Source organism: Rana temporaria, chromosome 12 (assembly GCF_905171775.1).
Source record: "Rana temporaria chromosome 12, aRanTem1.1, whole genome shotgun sequence".
NCBI lineage: Eukaryota > Metazoa > Chordata > Amphibia > Anura > Ranidae > Rana > Rana temporaria.
Genome location: NC_053500.1, coordinates 126250098 through 126271767, shown reverse-complemented (window position 1 = coordinate 126271767; position 21670 = coordinate 126250098). Strand labels below are relative to the sequence as shown.

General features: G+C 45.5%; 2 protein-coding genes across 2 annotated transcripts in view; one reads left to right on the top strand and one right to left on the bottom strand.

The window, feature by feature from the left end:
* Window positions 1-5577, top strand: part of LOC120918791 (BPI fold-containing family B member 6-like) — a 31018-nt gene extending 25441 nt beyond the window's left edge. Inside the window, exons 12-15 of the mRNA XM_040330587.1 lie at window positions 1629-1671; window positions 3243-3306; window positions 4026-4111; window positions 5249-5577. Coding sequence (XP_040186521.1) covers window positions 1629-1671; window positions 3243-3306; window positions 4026-4111; window positions 5249-5287 — 232 coding nt within the window. The 3' untranslated portion in view covers window positions 5288-5577. The remainder of the gene's footprint in view (window positions 1-1628; window positions 1672-3242; window positions 3307-4025; window positions 4112-5248) is intronic.
* LOC120918789 (BPI fold-containing family C protein-like) overlaps window positions 1-21670 on the bottom strand; it is a 332741-nt gene that overhangs the window by 200939 nt on the left and 110132 nt on the right. The window lies entirely within an intron of this gene.

The following is a 21670-nucleotide window of genomic DNA, read 5'->3' as shown; positions in this document are numbered from 1 at the left end:
TTTGATATTTTAAATCGATTTTAATACAATACTATTGGACTGGCCATACACTAGGCTATAGTTTTAATAAACTTGTTTCTCCCCTTTCTGTTTTTTTTTTTTAATCATTTCTATTTTTTTTTGGCTAATATATATTATATTTATACTTTTTACATTTTAATTATTTTTATTTGCTTTTTTAGAGCTGAATTTAAAAAAAGTACACAACTGAAAAGAAATGTATTTAATTTATCAGAACTGAAATGTTAGTGTCATTTTTAACCACTTAAGGACCAGCGCACACACATATACGTCGACATAATGGCACGGACGGGCAAATGGGCGTACAGGTACGTCCCATTTAATTTCCTGCCATGTGTCGCGAGCTCTGTGACCCTACCCGGGGGGCCCATGGACTCGATGTCCGCCGGTGTCCCGCGATCGTGTCACGAAGCTGAAGAACGGGGAGAGGTCAATGTAAACACAGCATCTCCCCGTTCTTCCTAGTGACATGTCACTGATCGTCTGTTCCCTGTCATCAGGAACAGCGATCAGTGACGTGTAGCTCGTAGCCACGCCCCCTAACAGTTAGAATCGCTCCCTAGGACACATTTAACCCCGTTAGCACCCCCTTCACTGCCAGTGTAATTTTTACAGTAATCAGTGCATTTTTATAGCACTGATCGCTGTAAAAATGACAATGGTCCCAAAATGGTGTCAAAAGTGTCTGATGTGTCCGCCATAATGTCGCAGTCATAATACAAAATCACTGATCGCCGCCAATACTAGTAAAAAAAAAAAATATTAATAAAAATGCCATAAAACAATCCCCTATTTTGTAGACGCTATAACTTTTGCGCAAACCGATCAATAAACGCTTATTGTGATTTTCTTACCAAAAATATGTAGAAGAATACGTATCGGCCTAAACTGAGAAAAACATTTTTTTATATATATTTTTTTGTGGATATTTACTATAGAAAAAATGTCGCTCTATTTTTGTTTATAGCGCAAAAAATAAAGACCGCAGAGGAGATCAAATACCAGCAAAAGCAAGCTCTATTTGTGGGGGGGGGGAATGTAAATTTTGTTTGGGAGCCACGTCGCACGACCACGCAATTGTCAGTTAAAGCGACACAGTGCTAAATCGCAAAAACTGGCCAGGTCTTTGGGCAGCCAAATGGTCCGGGGCTTTAGTAGTTAAATGGCAGAAATTATAGAAAAAATATACAATATACTTTTTTATGTAATGTAACACTTGATTTTTTTTTCAACCAAACTGATCAAAGTAGAAAAAACACAATTGTTTAGTTATGTTATGTATTTTTGTATGTAGGCTGCATAGAAAATAAACTATCTGCAACAGAATGACACAAATATAAAGCCTTTTTGAATCCCCCCCTCCCCCCCCCCCCCCCCAAAAAAACAAAACAAAAAAAAGTATTACTTACTGTAGTTATCCTAGGTAGTGGTACTGCCAAAGTTATTGCCAATTCAATCCATAGCAGAAATGTCAAAATTGCTCTGGTACATAAGTATCCAGATGTTAGAGCTGGACTAGTTTATATACATGAATGTTTATTTACTATGCTTACTTTTAGCTGTATGTGTTTTTTTTTTATGTAATGCTTCTATTTTGATATTTAAAGGACATTTCTGTCTGTGAATGCCTCATCTGTTGGAGATTTTGAGGTAATTTAGCTAAAACGAGCAATACCAGCCCCAATGTTTATTAAAGTTTGTCCCTAAGTATTAAATGGAAACTTGGCATACATTGTAAAATGTGTATTTTATTTATGTTGATAGGGGCTTTATTTTAGCTTATATATTTTCATGTATTTGGGGAATATATTGTTTTTCATTTATTATGTGTCCATATAACTTTTTTTAGGGTAAAAAAAATTTCAGATACAATGCTTCCCTAAAAAATGTGTTTTTTGTTTCAGGGGTGTTATTTTAGATTTTTTTTTTATGTTGATAGGTCCCGTTTGGTTTGCTCAAAGTGCAACAAGAAGGAAGGGAGAGTTTCTAACAACCACAGGAAGTAAGGGGGAGTTTCTAAAAAACACAGGAAGTGAGGGGAACTCTCCGACAGTCACAAGAAGGAAGGGAGAGTTTCTAACAACCACAGGAAGTGAGGGGAACTCTATGACAGTCACAAGAAGTAAGGGGGAGTTTCTAAAAAAACACAGGAAGTGAGGGAAACTCTATGACAGTCACAGGAAGTAAGGGGGAGTTTCTAACAACCACAGAATGTAAGGTTGAACTCTCTGTAAGTCGCTGAAAGTAAGGGGCAGTTTCTAACAACCACAGGAAGTGAGGGGAACTCTCCGACAGTCACAGGAAGTAAGAAGGAGTTTCTAACAACCACAGGAAGTGAGGGGAACTCTCTGACAGTCACAAGAAGTAAGGGAAAGTTTCTAACAACCACAGGAAGTGAGGGGAACTTTCTGACAGTCACAGGAAGTAAGGGGGAGTTTCTAAAAAACACAGGAAGTGAGGGGAACTCTCTGACAGTCACAGGAAGTAAGGGGGAGTTTCTAACAACCACAGGAAGTGAGTGGAACTCTCCGACAGTCACAAGAAGGAAGGGAGAGTTTCTAACAACCACAGGAAGTGAGGAGAACTCTGACAGTCACAGGAAGGGGGAGTTTCTAAAAAACACAGGAAGTGAGGGGAACTATATGACAGTCACAGGAAGTAAGGGGGAGTTTCTAACAACCACAGAATGTAAGGTTGAACTCTCTGAAAGTCACAGGAAGTAAGGGGGAGTTTCTAACAACCACAGGAAGTGAGGGGAACTCTCCGACAGTCACAAGAAGGAAGGGAGAGTTTCTAACAACCACTGGAAGTGAGGGGAACTCTCTGACTGTCACAGAGACAACATAAATTATTATTATATTTTTTTTAACACAGCAGTTTCTATGAAGAATCCCTGCCAACTTCCAGCTTTTGATTTTTGTTTTTGTTCCCATAGTCATTGAGAAATAAATTGAGAGGGAATCCTTTAACAGGGCCCCAGATAGCAGTAAAACCAAGCAGATTTTCTAACCTTTCTCTAGTCTATCCAAAATCTTAAAATAAATTCTAGCTGTAGAAATTCTTTATAGTACATATCTGCTCTAATTTATATAGAATGAAAAGATTACATCTCTGGGTGTACAGTTGCTTTTTCCAATTGAAATGTTTTCAGTGTACATGATTATAATGAATGAAGAAAATCATTACATTGCTATAAAATGCACATCTTATATTTTATTTAGGTTCAGGACCTGAATGACTTTATCAACTCTGTCCTTAAAGAAGTCTACAGTCCTGTAATAAATGGTACGATGTCTGTTTAATGTCAGTTTTGGGTAAAGAAAGAAAACACTTGAGCTCCCTTTGTTTTTACTGCTGTCTATGTCTTCACCCCCTCGCCCTTTTTTGTCCTGGTGTCATTATGATAGGCATGGGCAACCCAAGAAACATTTTAGTGTAGTCACCAGAACAAGAATTAAAGGGATATCAACTGTTATAAATCTCTCTAATGCCTCATACACACGATCAGGCTTTTGCCCGACCAAACTCACATTGAAATTCCGACGGAATTCCATCAGAGGAAAAGAGAACACGTTCTCTATGTAAACTCAGATGGAATTCCTTGGAATATCCAATGGAAAAATTCCGATGGGCTCACACGGTCGGAATTTCCGATGGAAAAAGTCCGTCTGACTTTTTCCATCGGAAATTCCGATCGCGTGTGCGAGGCATAATGGACACGAGGCCTTGGAATATCCAATAGGAAAATTCCGATGGGCTCACACATGGTCGGAATTTCCGATGGAAAAAGTCCGTCTGACTTTTTCCATCGGAAATTCCGATCGCGTGTACGAGGCATAATGGAAACCGAATAGACAACGACAAGCAAAGGGATAAATGTTTTAACCTTTCTCTACTCTAACCAAAACTTAATAAAAAAGCTTTGGACTATACAAAACTTTTTTTTACTCAAAGTAACAGCAGAAAATGAATTTTGTTAAAAATTATTTGGTATTTTCTTTTAGGTTTGACGCAAACAGCAATCCCTCTCCCCGACATTAAAAACATGCTAGATATGGACTTTTCTAATGCAGAAATTGAAATTGATAAGGTAAAGTAAATTTTATACTGAATGGTTCTATGGGGAATAGAATTCTTAACCACTTGCTTACTGGGCACATATACCCCCTTCCTGACCAGAGGACTTTTTGCAATTCGGCACTGCGTCGCTTTAACTGACAATTGCGCGGTCATGCGACGTGGCTCCCAAACAAAATTGACGTCCTTTTTTTCCCACAAATAGAGCTTTCTTTTGGTGGTATTTGATCACCTCTGCGGTTTTTATTTTTTGCGCTATAAACAAAAATAGGGGACAGAATTCTTATAATTTTTTTTTTTTTACTAGTAATGGTGGCGATCTGCAATTTTTATCGGTACTGCGACATTATGGCGGACACATCGGACACTTTTGACACATTTTTGGCACCATTCACATTTATACTGCGATCAGTGCTATAAATATGCACTAATTACTGTATAAATGTGACTGGCATTGAAGGGGTTAACGCTAGGGGGTGAGGGAGGGGTAAATGTGTACCCTGCATAGTGTTACTAACTGTGGGGGGAGGGGACTGACTGGGGGAGGTGACCGATCTGTGTCCCTATGTACAAGAGACACAGATCGGTCTCCTCTCTCCCTGACAGGACGTGGATCTGTGTGTTTACACACACAGATCCACGTCCTTGTCTCTGTAACCGCCGATCGCGGGAGCCTGGCGGCCATCGCGGCCGCCAGGCTCGCGCATCGGCATCCCAGTGATGCGGCGGGCACGCACGCTCGCGCGGCCCCCAGTGGCCAGGAGGAGCGGAGGCCGTAAAAAGACGGCGGCTCAGAGAATTAGAACCACCCTGCGGCCGTAGAAAAACGTACGGACATTGGGAAGTGGTTAATCAATGAAATATTTATTGAGGATCCTTGCCTGACAATCAAGAGTTATACAGTAGAATACATAAGTTAAGACACAGTAGAACAATGGAATTCTTTGCTGTTGAAAGAAAGGTTATAACGTGAGGAGTTGGTGACTTGACCATGCCATTTGTATGTATAATGAAGTGATTTTTCATACATTTGAACAATTGCCATCTGCCATCATAGTTCTGCTCTCCTGTAGTTTACCCGCAGGTCCATGTTAGTGACAGGTAAGTCATGCTACATTTAGACTTAAAAACTTTTTCTTTCTTTTTCTAGGACCTACTTCTTCTATCAATCAATATCTGTAATGCATGAATTACTACATATGACCAACATTTAGAGAACAGAAATCATGAAATGAAGAACATTTTTTATAATCCCAATCTTCTATATTGCATATCAGCCTATGAAATCCTAAGCAACGTAATTATTCTAAATTACCAATAAAAAAGTATGTTCCGTAGACTAAGAAAGCATTACATTTTCATTATGTTTCATTTTTCCTGCAATGTTCACAAATGCCTTTATATCTAAAGCACTTGGTTGACTGTATGTTTACCATTAACCTTGTAAATTACCAAATGCAATAAAAAATTATCAATCAATGTTTTCTATTTTGGTGTGTGTATGTGAATAACAGCTGTAATTTTGGGGGCATGTTTCTGACATTACGGGGTTGATTTACTAAAGGCAAATAGACTGTGCACTTTGCAAAGTGCAATTGCACTCTGCAAAAGCCCTTGCTCTAGAGCTTAGTAAATGAGCAGAAGATCTGCTTACTTCCGTCATCCAACCATGTGCCTTGCATGTGATTGGTTGTTCGTTGTAAATTGAAGCTTCACCTCATTTACTAAGCTCGAGCGCAACTGCACAGTCTATTTGCCTTTAGTAAACCAACCCCTGTGACTGAATCTATACACATGGCTGGATTATATCTCATTTATCCTAATTTTGTAAGTTCTCAATAATGGTGGCAGATGGTGCAATTTGGTAAATATAAATGAGAACATCATGTATGTCTAAACTAGGGTGACCACATTTCCAAACTACCATTCAGGGACACACCCCTCTCTCACCTTCCCCCAAAAAAGATGAGGGGGCGGGGGGTAATGTAGTCTCGGGGGTTGATGGGGAATTTGGTTATGTGCCACTTGCCACCAGATGCAGTGCCGCTGTCACTCCCTCGGCACGAGCCACATGCGTAGAAGGAAAGGAGTGGCGTCACTATCTGGAGAGTGAAGATCACACCAGTCCCTGCTGCTTGCCACTGGGTGCTGGAGAAGGAGGAGGTGCCAAGGTGAGTGGGGACAGCAGTGCTGCACTAGGCGTAGGCCTCGCTCCCGGTCTCACTGTCTGAGAGTAAATGTCACTGGTTGCAAGACGCCAGGCAGCGCTGATCCTAGCAACCAGTTCTGGAAATGTAGTTATTAGTTAGTAGGGGGTGACTGTGTCCTCTATTTCATTCTGGGACATTGTATTGTCCCAGAATAAGCGTGCCCGGGACCCAGGACAGATATGTCAATTGCGGGACAGTCCCGGGGAATCCAGGACATGTGGGCACCCTAGTCTATACCAAAGAACAAAAACTGTATATTTTACCACTTACAAGTTTTTAGATGTACTTGCTGCATTGCCTTTTTTTTTTCAGGCTGAAAATCCTTGTTGATACTGCTATAAATTCAGTGTCCTTTCAACTTCCAGTGAAATTAACTGAAATATAAAACAATGATATCAGCCTATCAACCTTCCCAGCTATCATGTAGAAAATACCTCCCTATTTAATATAAATTGCTAGTAGTTTAACCACTTTACCCCCTTTCCGACCAGGCCATTTTTTGCGATACAGTACTGTGTTACTTTAAAGTGGATGTAAACCCAAAAATTATATATATATTTTTTTTATGTCACAATGTAGAGAATAAGATTTCCTATCATCTGTACCCAGTCTTGCCACACAGAGTTAATCCAGCTCTGAGCAATCCTCTTGTATTGTTCAGTGAAAATTAACAGACTTCCAGATAAAACCCTGTCTAAATTAAAAGTCCGAAAGCCTCTCTCCTTGCTTTGAGTGACAGGTTATTTACATATCTAGCTTGGACATGTTTATCATATGTTATGTTTATCAGAATATGAGGTGACCCACAGGTCATTGTATATTATTAGGATGTGTTATGTGGGGGAGGGGTGGATTTCTCACTTTTTATACGGTGGATCACCTCATATTATGATAAACATAACATAACAGATAAACATGTCCAAGCTAGATATGTAAATAACCTGTCACTCAAAGCAAGGAGAGAGGCTTTCGGACTTTTAATTTAGACAGGGTTTTATCTGGAAGTCTGTTAATTCTCACTGAACAATAAAAGAGGATTGCTCAGAGCTGGATTAACTCTGTGTGGCAATAATGGGCACAGATGATAGGAAATCTTATTCTCTACATTGTGACATCAAAAAAAAAGTTGTACCCAAATTAAATTGATGTCTGTTTGTTCCCACACATAGAGCTTTTGGTGGTATTTGATCACCTCTGCAGTTTTTTTTTTTTTTTTCACTCTAAACAAAAAAAGAACAACAATTTTGAAAAAATACTTTCCTCTATACAAACACATCCAATAATAATAATAAAAAAAAAAAAACGAAATTCCTAATCAATATAGGTCAATATGTATTCTGCTACATGTTTTTGGTAAAATAAAATCCCAATAAGCGTATATTGAGTGTGGAAATAGGGGCTAAACCAAAAAAAAAAGTGAAAAGAAGCTGCTAACACTCAAACAAAGTCTAACGTCAAATGTGAAAAATTTGTGAAGCGCTAGTACTAAAAACAAAGTGCACGTGAATACTGGTAGATGTACTCAAAACACAAGGTGAGAAATAAACCAATGAATCACAAAAGGAACAATAATATGAAAATGATAAAAGTCCAGTGACAAAGCGAACTCAGAATGTGACATAATAAAGTCCACATAGGCAAAGAAGATGAATTAAACTTCTTCCTATCAGGATGACACCAAATACTGGGAGAGGTATAGGGTTGCCTGTGGTCACTTTTGAACTCTTCAGAGATAAGTAAGTTGGGTGGACTGGACACACATGTCGTACGACAGTGGGTCAATAAGGCTTGAAATCCTTAGTTGGCCTGGATCCAATACTGTGTGAAGGGAAGGGTCCGATATTCAAGGTGAAGAATCCCCGATTCTCAACTGACGTACACCACAGATACAGTAAAATCAGTCGAAGATGAATGCACAAAGGCATTTGCTACTCACGGAATCCAATAAGAAAAAATAATATGGGAAATGCTCCAAATGGTGCAGGTCAACCAATAGGTTTATTTATAAATACGCCAAACATCCGAATGACATGTATAAAAAAGTGATCACGAGAATATAAAAAAAGGTATACAAGCAATGTGGGATGCAGAAAATGCTGACCCAACGCGTTTTGACACAAGTGGTCTTTAACAGGGACATATCTCTGTCTCCTCACATTGCTACTGTATTTCTATGATCAATGAATGGGGATCCACCACTGAATATGGCAGGGCCGGAAGTGAACAGACTGGTGTGCCTCCCAAACCTTGATATCAATTAAGGTGGCAGTAAGGGCAAGGTGATGTATAGTACAGACCAAAAGTTTGGACACACCTTCTCAATCAAAGAGCTATCATTATTTTCATGACTATGAAAATTGTAGATTCACACTGAAGGCATCAAAACTATGAATTAACACATGTGGAATTATACATAACAAAAAAGTGTGAAACAACTGAACATATATTTCATATTCTAGGTTCTTCAAAGTAGCCACCTTTTGCAGCAGACACATCTCTAGAACTGATAAGAGGAGTCTGTGTGAATCAGGCCTTCATGGTAGAATATCTGCTAGGAAACCACTGCTAAAGAAAGGCAACAAGCAGAAGAGACTTGTTTGGGCTAAAGAACACAAGGAATGGACATTAGACCAGTGGAAATCTGTGCTTTGGCCTGATGAGTCCAAACTTGAGATCTTTGGTTCCAACCCCTGTGTCTTCTGCGATGCAGAAAAGGTGAACGGATGGACTCTACATGCCTGGTTCCCACTGTGAAGCATGGAGGAGGAGGTGTGATGGTGTGGGGGTGCTTTGCTGGTGACACTGTTGGGGATTTAATCAAAATTGAAGGCATACTGAACCAGCATGGCTACCACAGCATCTTGCAGCGGCATGCTATTCCACCCGGTTTGCGTTTAGTTGGACCATCATTTATTTTTCAACAGGACAATGACCCCAAACACACCTTCAGGCTGTGTAAGGGCTATTTGACCAAGAAGGAGCGTGATGGGGTGCTGCGCCAGGTGACTACCTCTTGAAGCTCATCAAGAGAATGCCAAGAGTGTGCCAAGCGGTAATCAAAGCAAAAGGTGGCTACTTTGAAGAACCTAGAATATGAAATATATTTTATTTATTTTTATATTTAGTTTTGATGCCTTCAGTGTGAATCTACAATTTTCATAGTCATGAAAATAAAGAAAACTCTTTGAATGAGAAGGTGTGTCCAAACTTTTGGTCTGTACTGTATAAACCAACAAATGTCCTATAATCATAAAAGTCATGAAAGGAAGTGGGAACATTGGTAGAAAGAGAACTTAAATAGGCAATGTAAAAAGCACTACAAATAAAGAGCATCGCCATATGCACTCCAGGCCATGAAAGGAAAAATGATTGTCAGGCATGCCGGTCAATAAGGACATTGCTAAATAGAAACACACGATGTGGCACGTGATACTGGCAGCACCCATCACATGGGCCTACGTTCCCATCGCCAGGAGCAAGGCGTCGCCACAGCGTTGTCATTGAAATCACGTGTCCACTGCACCTTGGGAGAAAATAAATGTCATACGCAACGACCAATGGGAACTTTACTGGACAGGAGCAGAAGCATGGTAGCATTGTGATCCAATCATCGACCACAGGGGCACGTGATGCCAGCAATGCGTGCAATGTGAACCCACGCTCCTGCTAATGGGAACGTGGCATCACCACAACGTCATCACAGGGAGGATGAGTCCACTCATTGCTATTTCCACTGAACAAATGGAAATGCGGCTGCGTTGTCACGCCAAATTGCCGAAAAATGTCTGAGAAGCGCGGCAACGTATCCTCCTTCATCGTATTCATGTGAAAGCAACCGTCATCAAGGAATGCTCAGTCTGCAGTCAATAACAACTATAAAATATACTCTGTCACTGTGACACCGACAGGGATGGAGTTAACATCAGGGGCGATCAAAGGGTTAAATGTGTCCCGAGGGAGTGTGTTCTAACTGTATGGGGGGTGGTGCTTTGAATGGGGAAAGAAAGAGGTCCGTGTTTATGCTTAGCAGCTCTCTCTTCCCCTATAACAAAACGGCGATCTGCCTTGCTTACATAGGCAGATCGCGGATCTGCCTCTCTAGGAGCGTTTGCATCCACCGGACCCGCTGATAGGCTCCCGCATTTTACGTCACTTCCTTACTGCAGCATGTACCATTATTGCTAGACATTGGCGTAAACTGAGCAACCCTCCATGAATGGAATGGGCTTGTGGACTGGATGCAATTTGTGATATGGTGCAGATGGTCTTCTGGGAAAATGGCAAATTAGATGCTGTGAAGGACTAGCATCAATTGTAGAGCTTTAAGGACACCGCCACTCGCTGGTTCTTCTTTTTAAGGGCTTTGTTTGCCCGTTTTTATTAAAAGAAAGGTTCAAAACAAAAGGTTTTCACTCGCAGGGGATTTTCACCGTCCATACAACATAGTGGTAAATTCAGCCTCCTGGCTTATACATACAGCAATGCTGCTCAGGCCTTCCACCTCAGGCTCTCGTCTGTCTCCTACAGACTATTAATTGCCAACACTGTCCATTTAGATAGCAGCCCCTCACTGCTCTGATCCTCAGGCTTCCACAGTGCACACCTGCATTCGTTGGGAGGGTGGAGCCCAGAACCCTGATCCTGACTCTACTATCAGGCCCACACACACCTGAACAATCAGTGTGGCGTTGAGTCTCAAAACCCGGATCCAGGACTGGGGATTTCATCCCACCCGGATCTCTAAGAAATCCCCAGGCTCCAGGTTCAAAGGTGGACTTTAGTAAATAACGAGGAAACTGAAAAGTCAGTTTCCTCCCAAAAAAGCAAATACACTTGTGGGGTACCACACTACCACAATGCCTATAAAATGACTTGGACAGTCTAGTTACACTCAGTGGGGGCTGGTGCTCAAAATTTTTGGGGGGGCACAAACAAACTGAAAAAAAACATCAATTGCAGCCTCTGTGTCCATCAAACGCAGCTACTGTGCCCATCAATTGCAGCAACTGTGCCATCAAAACGCAGTCACTATGCCCATCAAACGCAGCCACGGTACCCATCAAACACAGCCACTGTGCCCATCTAAAACGCAGCCACTGTGCCATCAAACGCAGCCACTGTGCCATCAAACGCAGCCACTGTGCCCATCTAAAACGCAGCCACTGTGCCATCAAAAGCAGCCACTGTGCCATCAAATGCAGCTACTGTGCCCATCAACTGCAGCAACTGTACCATCAAACGCAGCCCCTGTGCCCATCTAACGTAGCCACTGTGACGATCAAACGCAACCACTGTACCATCAAACGCAGCCACAGTGCCCATCAAACGCAGCCACTGTGCTATCAAACGCAGCCACTGTGCCCATCAATTGCTGCCAGTGTACTCATCAATTGCCGCTACTGTGCCCATCAATTGCTGCCAGTGTGCCCATTAATTGCTGACATTGTGCCCATCAATTGCTGCCAGTGTGCCCATCAATTGCTGCCAGTGTGTCCATCAATTCCCACTACTGTGCCCATCAAATGCTGCCAGTGTGCATCCCCTGCCCGGCACTTACCTTGTCTAAGTGGGGCAGTGGGTCATGGCGGCAGGCGGCGAGCAGTGTCCTCCGCGCGCATCTTCTTCTCGTCCTCTGCGAAAGGCATCCAATCACAGTACCTGTCGTTTCAGCCAATCAGGTGACAGGTAACAGACCCGAGCGCCTGTTTAGCTGAGAGGCGGTTCAGTGTTAGGAAAGCATGGCGCCCACTGTTCAACTTTTTGGATGCCTAATTAGAGCCTATGGCTCTAATCAGGTGCTTCCAAAAAATACCCCGTCGCTGTAGTTCAGATGACCATAGATAGATTCATGCAGTCTATCTATTGGTGATAGACAGGTGGTAGGAGAGAGGGGGCAGCGCCCATGCATGCTTTATGGACGCACCGCCACTCAGATACGCCTCAGATTTTTTCTCATATTTGTAGTCTTCTTCTGACAGGTAACTTATTTTCTGCTCCCGGCGTAACCACACAGACGTTTCTGGTTGCCTGTTGGTATTTGTTTATTTACCATTCACCCCCCCCCCCTTTTTTTTTCTTTTTTACACAATTTTCGTCTTCATCTCTTCTTTCTCTTTCTTTTTCTCGTCTCTTTTTTTGTGCTGGAGTAAGTATCTCCATTTATCTTGTGTGTCCCTTCTATCTTTCTTTTTCCCACAACACAGTACCACAGATGTGTTTGTTACTTATTCATTATGCCTTTCTCTTGCAGGGTTTTTTTAATTTTTTAATTAAGGGCCCTTTTACACGGGGCGGATCAGTAAAGATCCGCCTCCGTGTGTCCGTAAAGCTCAGCGGGGATCCTCCGTAAAATCCCCGCTGAGCCGTCGGCTGACAGGGCGGTCCCCGCACACTGTGCAGGGACCGCCCTGTCTTTCCTCCGCTCTCCCCTATGGGGGGATCGGATGAACACGGACCGTATGTCCGTGTTCATCCGATCCGATCAGCAGACGGAAGAAAAAAATAGGATTTTCTTCCGTCCGCAAAATCGGAGCTTTGCGGAGGCGGGTGATTACGGCTGTCAGCGGATGAACATCCGCTGACACCCGCAATCACATAAGGACCAATGTATGTCCTGTTTTCATCCGCAAACAGATGGATGGAAATGCGGACATACGGTCCGCACATGTGAAAGGGCCCTAAGGGTTTACTTACTCTTTAAGGTTGAAAATGATTGTCGATTTGATCCCACTAACCATTAGAATATCAAACTAATGCTCAGAAAAAATTATATTTTCAAGCAAAATTCTATTGTTATAAGGCTAGTTTAAGTGTTAACTTTGAACTGTCATATCTGTGACAAGTAGCACTGTAGAAGGTTGAAAATCTCAGAAATCAACTGTTAACCTTTGTAACACACACTTGTTATGTGTAAAAGGGTAAATCGGGTCTATTAGCCTTTGAAATGTGCGTAAGAATTTCCAGGGATTAATGCTGAACCAAATGTGAATTGCTGATATTTACACAAGCTTGCTAAACCGTCCATTAGGGAACTTACTTAGCAGTTTGGCTACTGTAACCTTATGTATATAGCATCATCACACTCTGCCTAGCTGTGCATCGGGTTGCTGTAGGTAGTGAAAGATGACATGTTAACTGAGGCTGAGGTTTGCTTTAGGATCATCTGGCTTAGAAGCAGAGCAGTCAACAAATACTTTAAGCACAGCCTATAGCTAAAAAAAAAGTGCAAAAAGAAGATGTTTTGAAGTGGTTATCTAACCTTTCAGAAAAAAAAATGCTTAACCACTCTAGCCCCGGAAGATTTGGCTGCTGACCAGGCCATTTTTTGCGATACGGCACTGGGTCAATTTAACTGACAATTGCGCGGTCGTGCGATGTTGTGCCCAAACAAAATTCATGTCCTTTTTTTTCACCACAAATAATGCTTTCTTTTGGTGGTATTTGATCACCTCTGTGTTTTTTAAACAAAAAGAAGAGCTACAATTTTGAAAAAAACACAATGGGCCAGATCCTCAAAAGAGTTACGCTGGTGTATCTACAGATACACCAGTGTAATTCAAAATTCCCGCCGGCGTATCATTGTTTTGTATTCGCAAAACAAGATACGCCGGAATTAGGCTAGTATCCGACTGGTGTAAGTCACTTACACCGTCGGATCCTAAATGCAATACAACGCTGACCGCTAGGTGGCGTTTACGTTCAGGTCTCATTTGACTATGCAAATGAGCCTGATACGCCGATTTCCGAACGAATTTGCGTCGCGTAGTCGTCGCGTACGTCGTTTCCGTAAGCGTAAGGTTACCCCTGCTATATGAGGGGTAACCTTACGCCAGTCCGCCGTATGCCATGTTAAGTATGGCGTCGGGTCCGTGTCGGCTTTTTCCGTCGGTTACGTCGTTCACGAATACGACTTTACGTCAATGACGCTCACGTCGGCGTCATTGCCATTTTCCGTCGGGAGCTGGAGCATGCGCACTGGGCTATTTTTCAGCCCGGCGCATGCGCAGTTCAATCGGCACGGGGACGCGCTTAATTTGAATACAAGCCGCCTCCTTTAAATTACGCGGCCATACAAACTACGCCGCCGCAAATTACGAAGTGCTTGGAGAATACGGCACTTGCTCCAGTAAGTTGCTTTGGCGTAGTGTACATGGCTTACACTACGCCAACGCGGATCTTGGAGAATCTGGCCCAATATCTTTTACTTTTTGCTATAATAAATATCCCACATTTTTTTCAAAAAAAAATGTTTTTTCCTCAGTTTAGGCCGATATGTATACTTCTACATATTTTTGGTAAATTTGATTGGTTTGCGCAAAAGTTATAGCGTTCTTTAAAATAGGGGGTCGTTTTATGGCATATAATGGCGGCGATCTGCAATTTTTAGCGGGACTGCGATATTGCGGCAGACAAATTGGACACTTTTGACACATTTTTGGGACCATTGACAATTATACAGCAATCAGTGCTATAAAAATGCATGTATTACTGTATAAATGTCACTGACAGGGAAGGGGTTAACACTAGGGGGTGATCAAGGGGTTGTAAAGGTACAATTTTTTTTTCTAAATAGCTTCCTTTACCTCAGTGCAGTCATCCTTCACTGACCTCATCCTTCTATTTTGCTTTTAAATGTCCTTATTTCTTCCGAGAAATCCTCACTTCCTGTTCTTCTGTCTAACTCCACACAGTAATGCGAGGCTTTCTCCCTGGTGTGGAGTGTCGTGCTCGCCCCCTCCCTTGGACTACAGGAGAGTCAGGACGCTCTCTACATTGCAGATAGAGAAAGGAGCTGTGTGTTAGTGGGCATCCTGACTCTCCTGTAGAGAGGGGAGGGGCGAGCACGACACTCCACACCAGGGAGAAAGCCTTGCATTACTGTGTGGAGTTACAGACAGAAGAACAGGAAGTGAGGATTTCTCAGAAGAAATAAGGACATTTAAAAGCAAAATCGAAGGATGAGGTAAGTGCAGGGCCGTTTGAAGGAATTTGTGGGCCCCAAGCAAATTGGACATGGAGGCCCCCCAACCCTCCCCGCACGCAAAGCCTACATGAACCACAGCATAGCGATACAGTTTAAGTTCACCCACACCCTCCCAGTGTCCTTACTCCCCTCCCCCTCCCTGTGTCCTTCTTTCTCCCCTCCCCCTCCCTGTGTCCTTCTTTCTCCCCTCCCCCTCCCTGTGTCCTTCTTACTCCCCCCTCCCTGTGTCCTTCTTACTCCCCCCTCAAACCAATCAATATACGCTTATTGGGATTTTTTACCAAAAATATGTAGCAGAACACATATTGGCCTAAATTGATGAAGAGAGGATGGAGATGACAGGGGTGGGTGGTAGGAAGCTTACAGGGAGGATGGAGATGACAGGGGTGGGTGGTAGGAAGCTGACAGGGGTGGGTGGTAGGAAGAAGACAGGGAGGATGGAGATGACAGGGGTGGGTGGTAGGAAGGTGACAGGGAGGATGGAGATGACAGGGGTGGGTGGTAGAAAGGTGACAGGGAGGGTGGAGATGACAGGGGTGGGTGGTAGGAAGGCGACAGGGAGGATGGAGATGACAGGGGTGGGTGGTAGGAAGGTGACAGGGAGGATGGAGATGACAGGAGTGGGTGGTAGGAAGGTGACAGGGAGGATGGAGATGACAGAGGTGGGTGGTAGGAAGCTGACAGGGGTGGGTGGTAGGAAGAAGACAGGGAGGATGGAGATGACAGGGGTGGGTGGTAGGAAGCTGACAGGGAGGATGTAGATGACAGGGGTGGGTGGTAGGAAGGTGACAGGGAGGGTGGAGATGACAAGGGTGGGGGGTAGGAAGGTGACAGGGAGGATGGAGATGACAGGGGTGGGTGGTAGGAAGGTGACAGGGAGGGTGGAGATGACAAGGGTGGGGGGTAGGAAGGTGACAGGGAGGATGGAGATGACAGGGGTGGGTGGTAGGAAGGTGACAGGGTGGATGGAGATGACAGGGGTGGGTGGTAGGAAGGTGACAGGGTGGATGGAGATGACAGGGGTGGGTGGTAGGAAGGTGACAGGGAGGATGGAGATGACAGAGGTGGGTGGTAGGAAGCTGACAGGGGTGGGTGGTAGGAAGAAGACAGGGAGGATGGAGATGACAGGGGTGGGTGGTAGGAAGCTGACAGGGAGGATGGAGATGACAGAGGTGGGTGGTAGAAAGCTGACAGGGGTGGGTGGTATGTATGTATGACAGGCCTCAGAGGTAGGGTGGTGGGATCATCATGCTCTTGGTCATCCCCCTGTTCCTGGCATCCCACTGGGATGACAAGGAGCATGATGATGACAGGCGACAGTAGGTGGCATCACAGCATTAGGGCTGTGTGTGAAGTCATCACGGGCAGCTGGTAGCAGGGATGTTGGGGCGCCCTTGTTCAGGGTGTGACGTCACGGGAATCGGATGCTGTCAGCAAGGATGCACAGTACCTCGAGACTGGCTCGCCGATGATCGCGCTGCTCTGCAGGTGACAGGTCTTCCACACTACGGCCGTCCACCCTGGAGGAGAAGTCAAGGAGCTGCTCAGCATTATCCGCGCTCTGCACATGGTACTTAGTAGGAGATTCGCAGAGCGCGGGAGAAGGGGAGGACCCGGGGGAGGGGAGCACATGGATCTTCTCATCCACTGACGAAACAACAATTGGATGATCGAGGTTACAACAAGCTCCCAGCGCCTCCTCCTCTTCCTCCACAGGACTGCGCAGCGGCAAGGACTACTGTACACTGGTACACATTTGACTGAGTGCAGGGGGAGACAAGGAGTGGAGCGGGCGGAACGGGATGGCGGGCACTTATAGCAAGCGGCTGCTGGGGGCCCCTGGCCAGCTCGGGGGCCCCAAGCAGTTGCTTGCTTTGCCTGTCCTGTTCCGACGGGCCTGGGTAAGTGAAGGAGGACTGCACTAAGGTAAAGGAAGCTATTTAGGGAAAAAAAATTCACCTTTACAACCTCTTTAAGCATTGTTTACCTCCAGACTTTGATGACACACTGTGGGTATAGAATTGGGTAAATGGATTGTAAAATATTTTCAATTTTTATTTTATTTTTATGGTTGAACTAGATGTACTTGTGTTCCCTAGGTGTGTTCTAACTGTGGGGGGATGGGACTGACTAGGGAAAGAGAGAAATCGGTGTTCATACTTAGTATGAACACACAATCTGTCTCCTCTCCCCTCAAAGAACCGAGATTTGTGTATAGGATAATGTCAAGGTGGCTGTCCACCAGCTGAAATTTAGTAGAAGTTGGGTGATGCAGCAGGACAATGACCCTAAGGCCGTGTACAGATGACCAAACATGTACGATGAAAGCAGTCCGCCGGACAGGGGCGGACTGACAACTCATGGGGCCCCCGGGCAATAGAAGAGTATGGGGCCCCTCTGGCTTACAGATGGCCACCACGCCAGGAGGCAGTGCAGAGGCGGGCAGCTAAAATCTTGGGATATTCACATTAAAAGCATGTCATTTTCGGACATATCAGGGACAGATCTAAAAAAAACACAGATTTTTACATACTGTCTCTGGTTTTACTGAGCCTGGCAACCCGGATGGGGCCCCCTAGTGGCATGGGGCCCTCGGGCAGTGCCCGAGTGACTCAATGGTCAGTCCGCCCCTGCCGCCGGACCGTTTTCACCGTACATGTCTGGCCGGGGATTTCTGTACGATGGCTGTACTAACCATCGTACAGAAATCCGCGCGTAAACACTACGCGGGGCGTGTCCGTGGCGTCGCCGCGACGATGACGCGGCGACGCAGGCGGGCCTGCCAGTTAAATGCTTCCACGCATGCGTCGAAGTCATTCGACGCATGCGAGGGATGGCGGGCGCTCGGACATGTACGGTAGGTCTGTACAGACGACCGAACATGTCTGAGCGGGCAGCATTCCAGCGGACTGTTTTAAAACAAGTCCAGGAATATTTGTCCGCTGGGAAAAGGCCCGGCGGGCAAATGTTTGCTGGAATTCGGCCCGCTCGCGCCTACACACGACCGAACATGTCTGCTGAAACTGGCCCGTGGACCAGTTTCAGCAGACATGTTTGGTCGTGTGTACGGGGCCTTAGCCTGTTGAAGTGGCTAAATTAGAGCCCAGACCTCAACCCTATAGAGATGCAGCACATTACGAAAGACTTACCTTAAAAGAAGCCCTCCAGCAGCGTGCTATAACATTGTTCTTGTGTGAACAAACCAATTTCACTTTCAGGCCCCATTCACACCTAGAGTAGCGGGAGCGCATATATTTGGCTGGTTTTTCAATTGACACACATAGGGCAGCCTGTTGATTTCAATGGGTTGCGCTACACCTGGCAAAGTAGCTCATGGAACGTTCTGATGTGGGTTGCACGTTTTTACTACATTTTGCTGTGTTTGTCACTCAGGTTTTTCATGTGGCAAAATATGTGTTTGGTGTGCTGTTAACAATTAATGGCACCAAAAGTGCAACCAGTTAATTTTAGGCGAATAAAGTTGGCCATACACTATACAATCTGATTGTACTATCTCTGTACAATTTCCTCTGCAGAGGCACATTGCGGGCGGTATTAACCCTTTTTTGGCCGCTAGCGGGGGTTAAAACTGCACCGCTTGCGGCCGAATAACGCAGCAATTCCGACGGTATAGCACCGCTAAAAATAGCAGCGCTATACAGCCAGCGCACATCCTGCCCCAGTTTGAAAGGGGCCTTAGTGAGAACAATAATCACTGATTAGATTGCATTAGAAAACCGTGCACCTGGAGGTGTGTGCTAATGAGGTCAGCTGATGAATTCATTTCTGTCATACTGGCTTCTCTGCCTGATGTTTACATACCTTATAGAAGGTTTTAAACATTGGTTGTTATGTGTATCCACATGTTTTGCCTTTCTTTTATCGTCATAAATAAAGATTACATGAAAAAAATGCAGCTTGATCAGTGCCCATCAGAGAAGCCTGATCAGTGCCCATCAATGCAGCCTTACCAGGGCCCATTGAATGCAGCCTGATTAGTGCACATCAAATGCAGCCTTACCAGTGCCCATCATTTAAGACTTGCCAGTGCCCATCAAATGAAGCCTGGTCAGTGGCCATCAAATGAAGCCTTACCAGTGCTCAGCAAATGCAGCCTCATCAGTGCCGGCAATGCAGCATTACCAGTGCCCAGCAATGCAACTTTACCAGTGCCCAGAAATGCAACTTTACCAGTGCCCAGCAATGCAGCCTGACCAGTGCCCGGAAATGCAGCCTGACCAGTGCCCGGCAATGCAGCCTGACCAGTGGCCGGCAATGCAGCCTGACCAGTGGCCGGCAATGCAGCCTGACCAGTGGCCGGCAATGCAGCCTGACCAGTGGCCAGCAATGCAGCCTCACAAGTGCCCAGCAATGCAGCCTTACCAGTGCCCAGAAATGCAGCCTTACCAGTGCCCAGCAATGCAGGTTTATCAGTGCAATGTGGCCTTATCAGTGCCCAGCAATGGAGTCTTACCAGTGCCCCATGAGAGAGCAGGTATCCCCATCAGAGTGACCCCATCACAGTGCCCCCATCAGAGAGCAGGTGTCCCCATCAGAGTGTCCCCATCAGAGTTCCCCCATCAGAGTGTCCCCATCAGAGTGTCCCCATCAGAGTGTCCCCATCAGAGTGTCCCCATCAGAGTGTCCCCATCAGACTTCCCCCATCAGAGTGTCCCATCAGAGAGCAGGTGTCTCAATCAGAGTGTCCCCATCAGAGTTCCCCCCATCAGAGAGCCCCTATCAGAGTGTTCCCATCAGACTGCCCCCATGAGAGTGTCCCCATCAGAGTTCACCCATCAGAGTGTCCCCATCAGAGTTCCCCCATCAGAGTGTCCCCATCAGAGTTCCCCCATCAGAGTGTCCCCATCAGAGTGTCCCCATCAGAGTGTCCCCATCAGAGTGTCCCCATCAGAGTGTCCCCATCAGAGTGTCCCCATCAGAGTGTCCCCATCAGAGTGTCCCCATCAGAGTGTCCCCATCAGAGTGTCCCCATCAGACTGCCCCCATGAGAGTGTCCCCATCAGAGTTCACCCATCAGAGTTCACCCATCAGAGTGTCCCCATCAGAGTTCCCCCATCAGAGTGTCCCCATCAGAGTGTCCCCATCAGAGTGTCCCCATCAGAGTGTCCCCATCAGAGTGTCCCCATCAGACTTCCCCCATCAGAGTGTCCCATCAGAGAGCAGGTGTCCCCATCAGAGAGCAGGTGTCTCAATCAGAGTGTCCCCATCAGAGTTCCCCCCATCAGAGAGCCCCTATCAGAGTGTTCCCATCAGACTGCCCCCATGAGAGTGTCCCCATCAGAGTTCACCCATCAGAGTGCCCCCATCAGAGAGCAGGTGTCTCGATCAGAGTGTCCCAATCAGAGTTCCCCCCCATCAGAGTGTTCCCATCAGACTGCCCCCATGAGAGTGTCCCCATCAGAGTTCACCCATCAGAGTTCGCCCATCAGAGTGTCCCCATCAGAGTTCCCCCATTAGAGTTGTGAACCATCACAAAGTAGAAAAGTGTGATATAGTAGTACACTGTGGGGACGACTGCCATCGCCCACTGGAGTTGCGGCATAGTAATACACTGTGGCTGAGCACTCACTAACTGGCACAGCGCACCGATTGCCTATGCTCTCAGCCCATTTCTGAAAGCGGATGCCATGTAGGAAGGAGGAAACTGGAGTGGAGGAGAACATCTGCTGATTAGCTGATGGCCAGTAGAATGAAGGGGGAGAAGCTCTCCCCTTTGTGAGGAGACGTGGAGATGGAGACCCCATCTCTCGAGAGGAGTTACTGGAGGCTCATGAAGCCAAACAGAGAGCACTGAGGAAGGAGAGGGAATCAATTGACACTCAGAGCAAGTGAGTGCCAGTGTCACATCCCATCCCCCCAATACCATCCCTCTGCCACTAATCCTTCCCCCCACCATCACAGCTGCCACTGATCCCACCCCCACTGCCTCTCGTCTCATCCCATTCCCCCCCACTACTACTGCCACTCATCCTATTCCCCAGCACCATTAATCTCATCCCTCCACCACTGCTGCCACTCATCCCACCCCCACCACCATTACCACCACCTCTGTCACTGATCCCACCCCTCCACCACCGCTGCCACTCATCCCACCCCCACCACCATTACCACCACCTCTGCCACTAATCCCACCCCTCCACCACAGCTGCCACTCATCCAATCCCACAACTACTACCTTCAATGCTGCCACTCATCCTCCCTCAACCACTGCTTGTGGGGGGGGGTCCAATTTTAGTCTTGCCTAGGGCAAAACAAAACCAAAATACACCACTGTTTGGAGGTTCTGATGTGAGAAAGTAAAGCATTGCCTCTACCAAGATGGCTGCTTCCACACAGAGACAAAGTACAGAACAAGGCA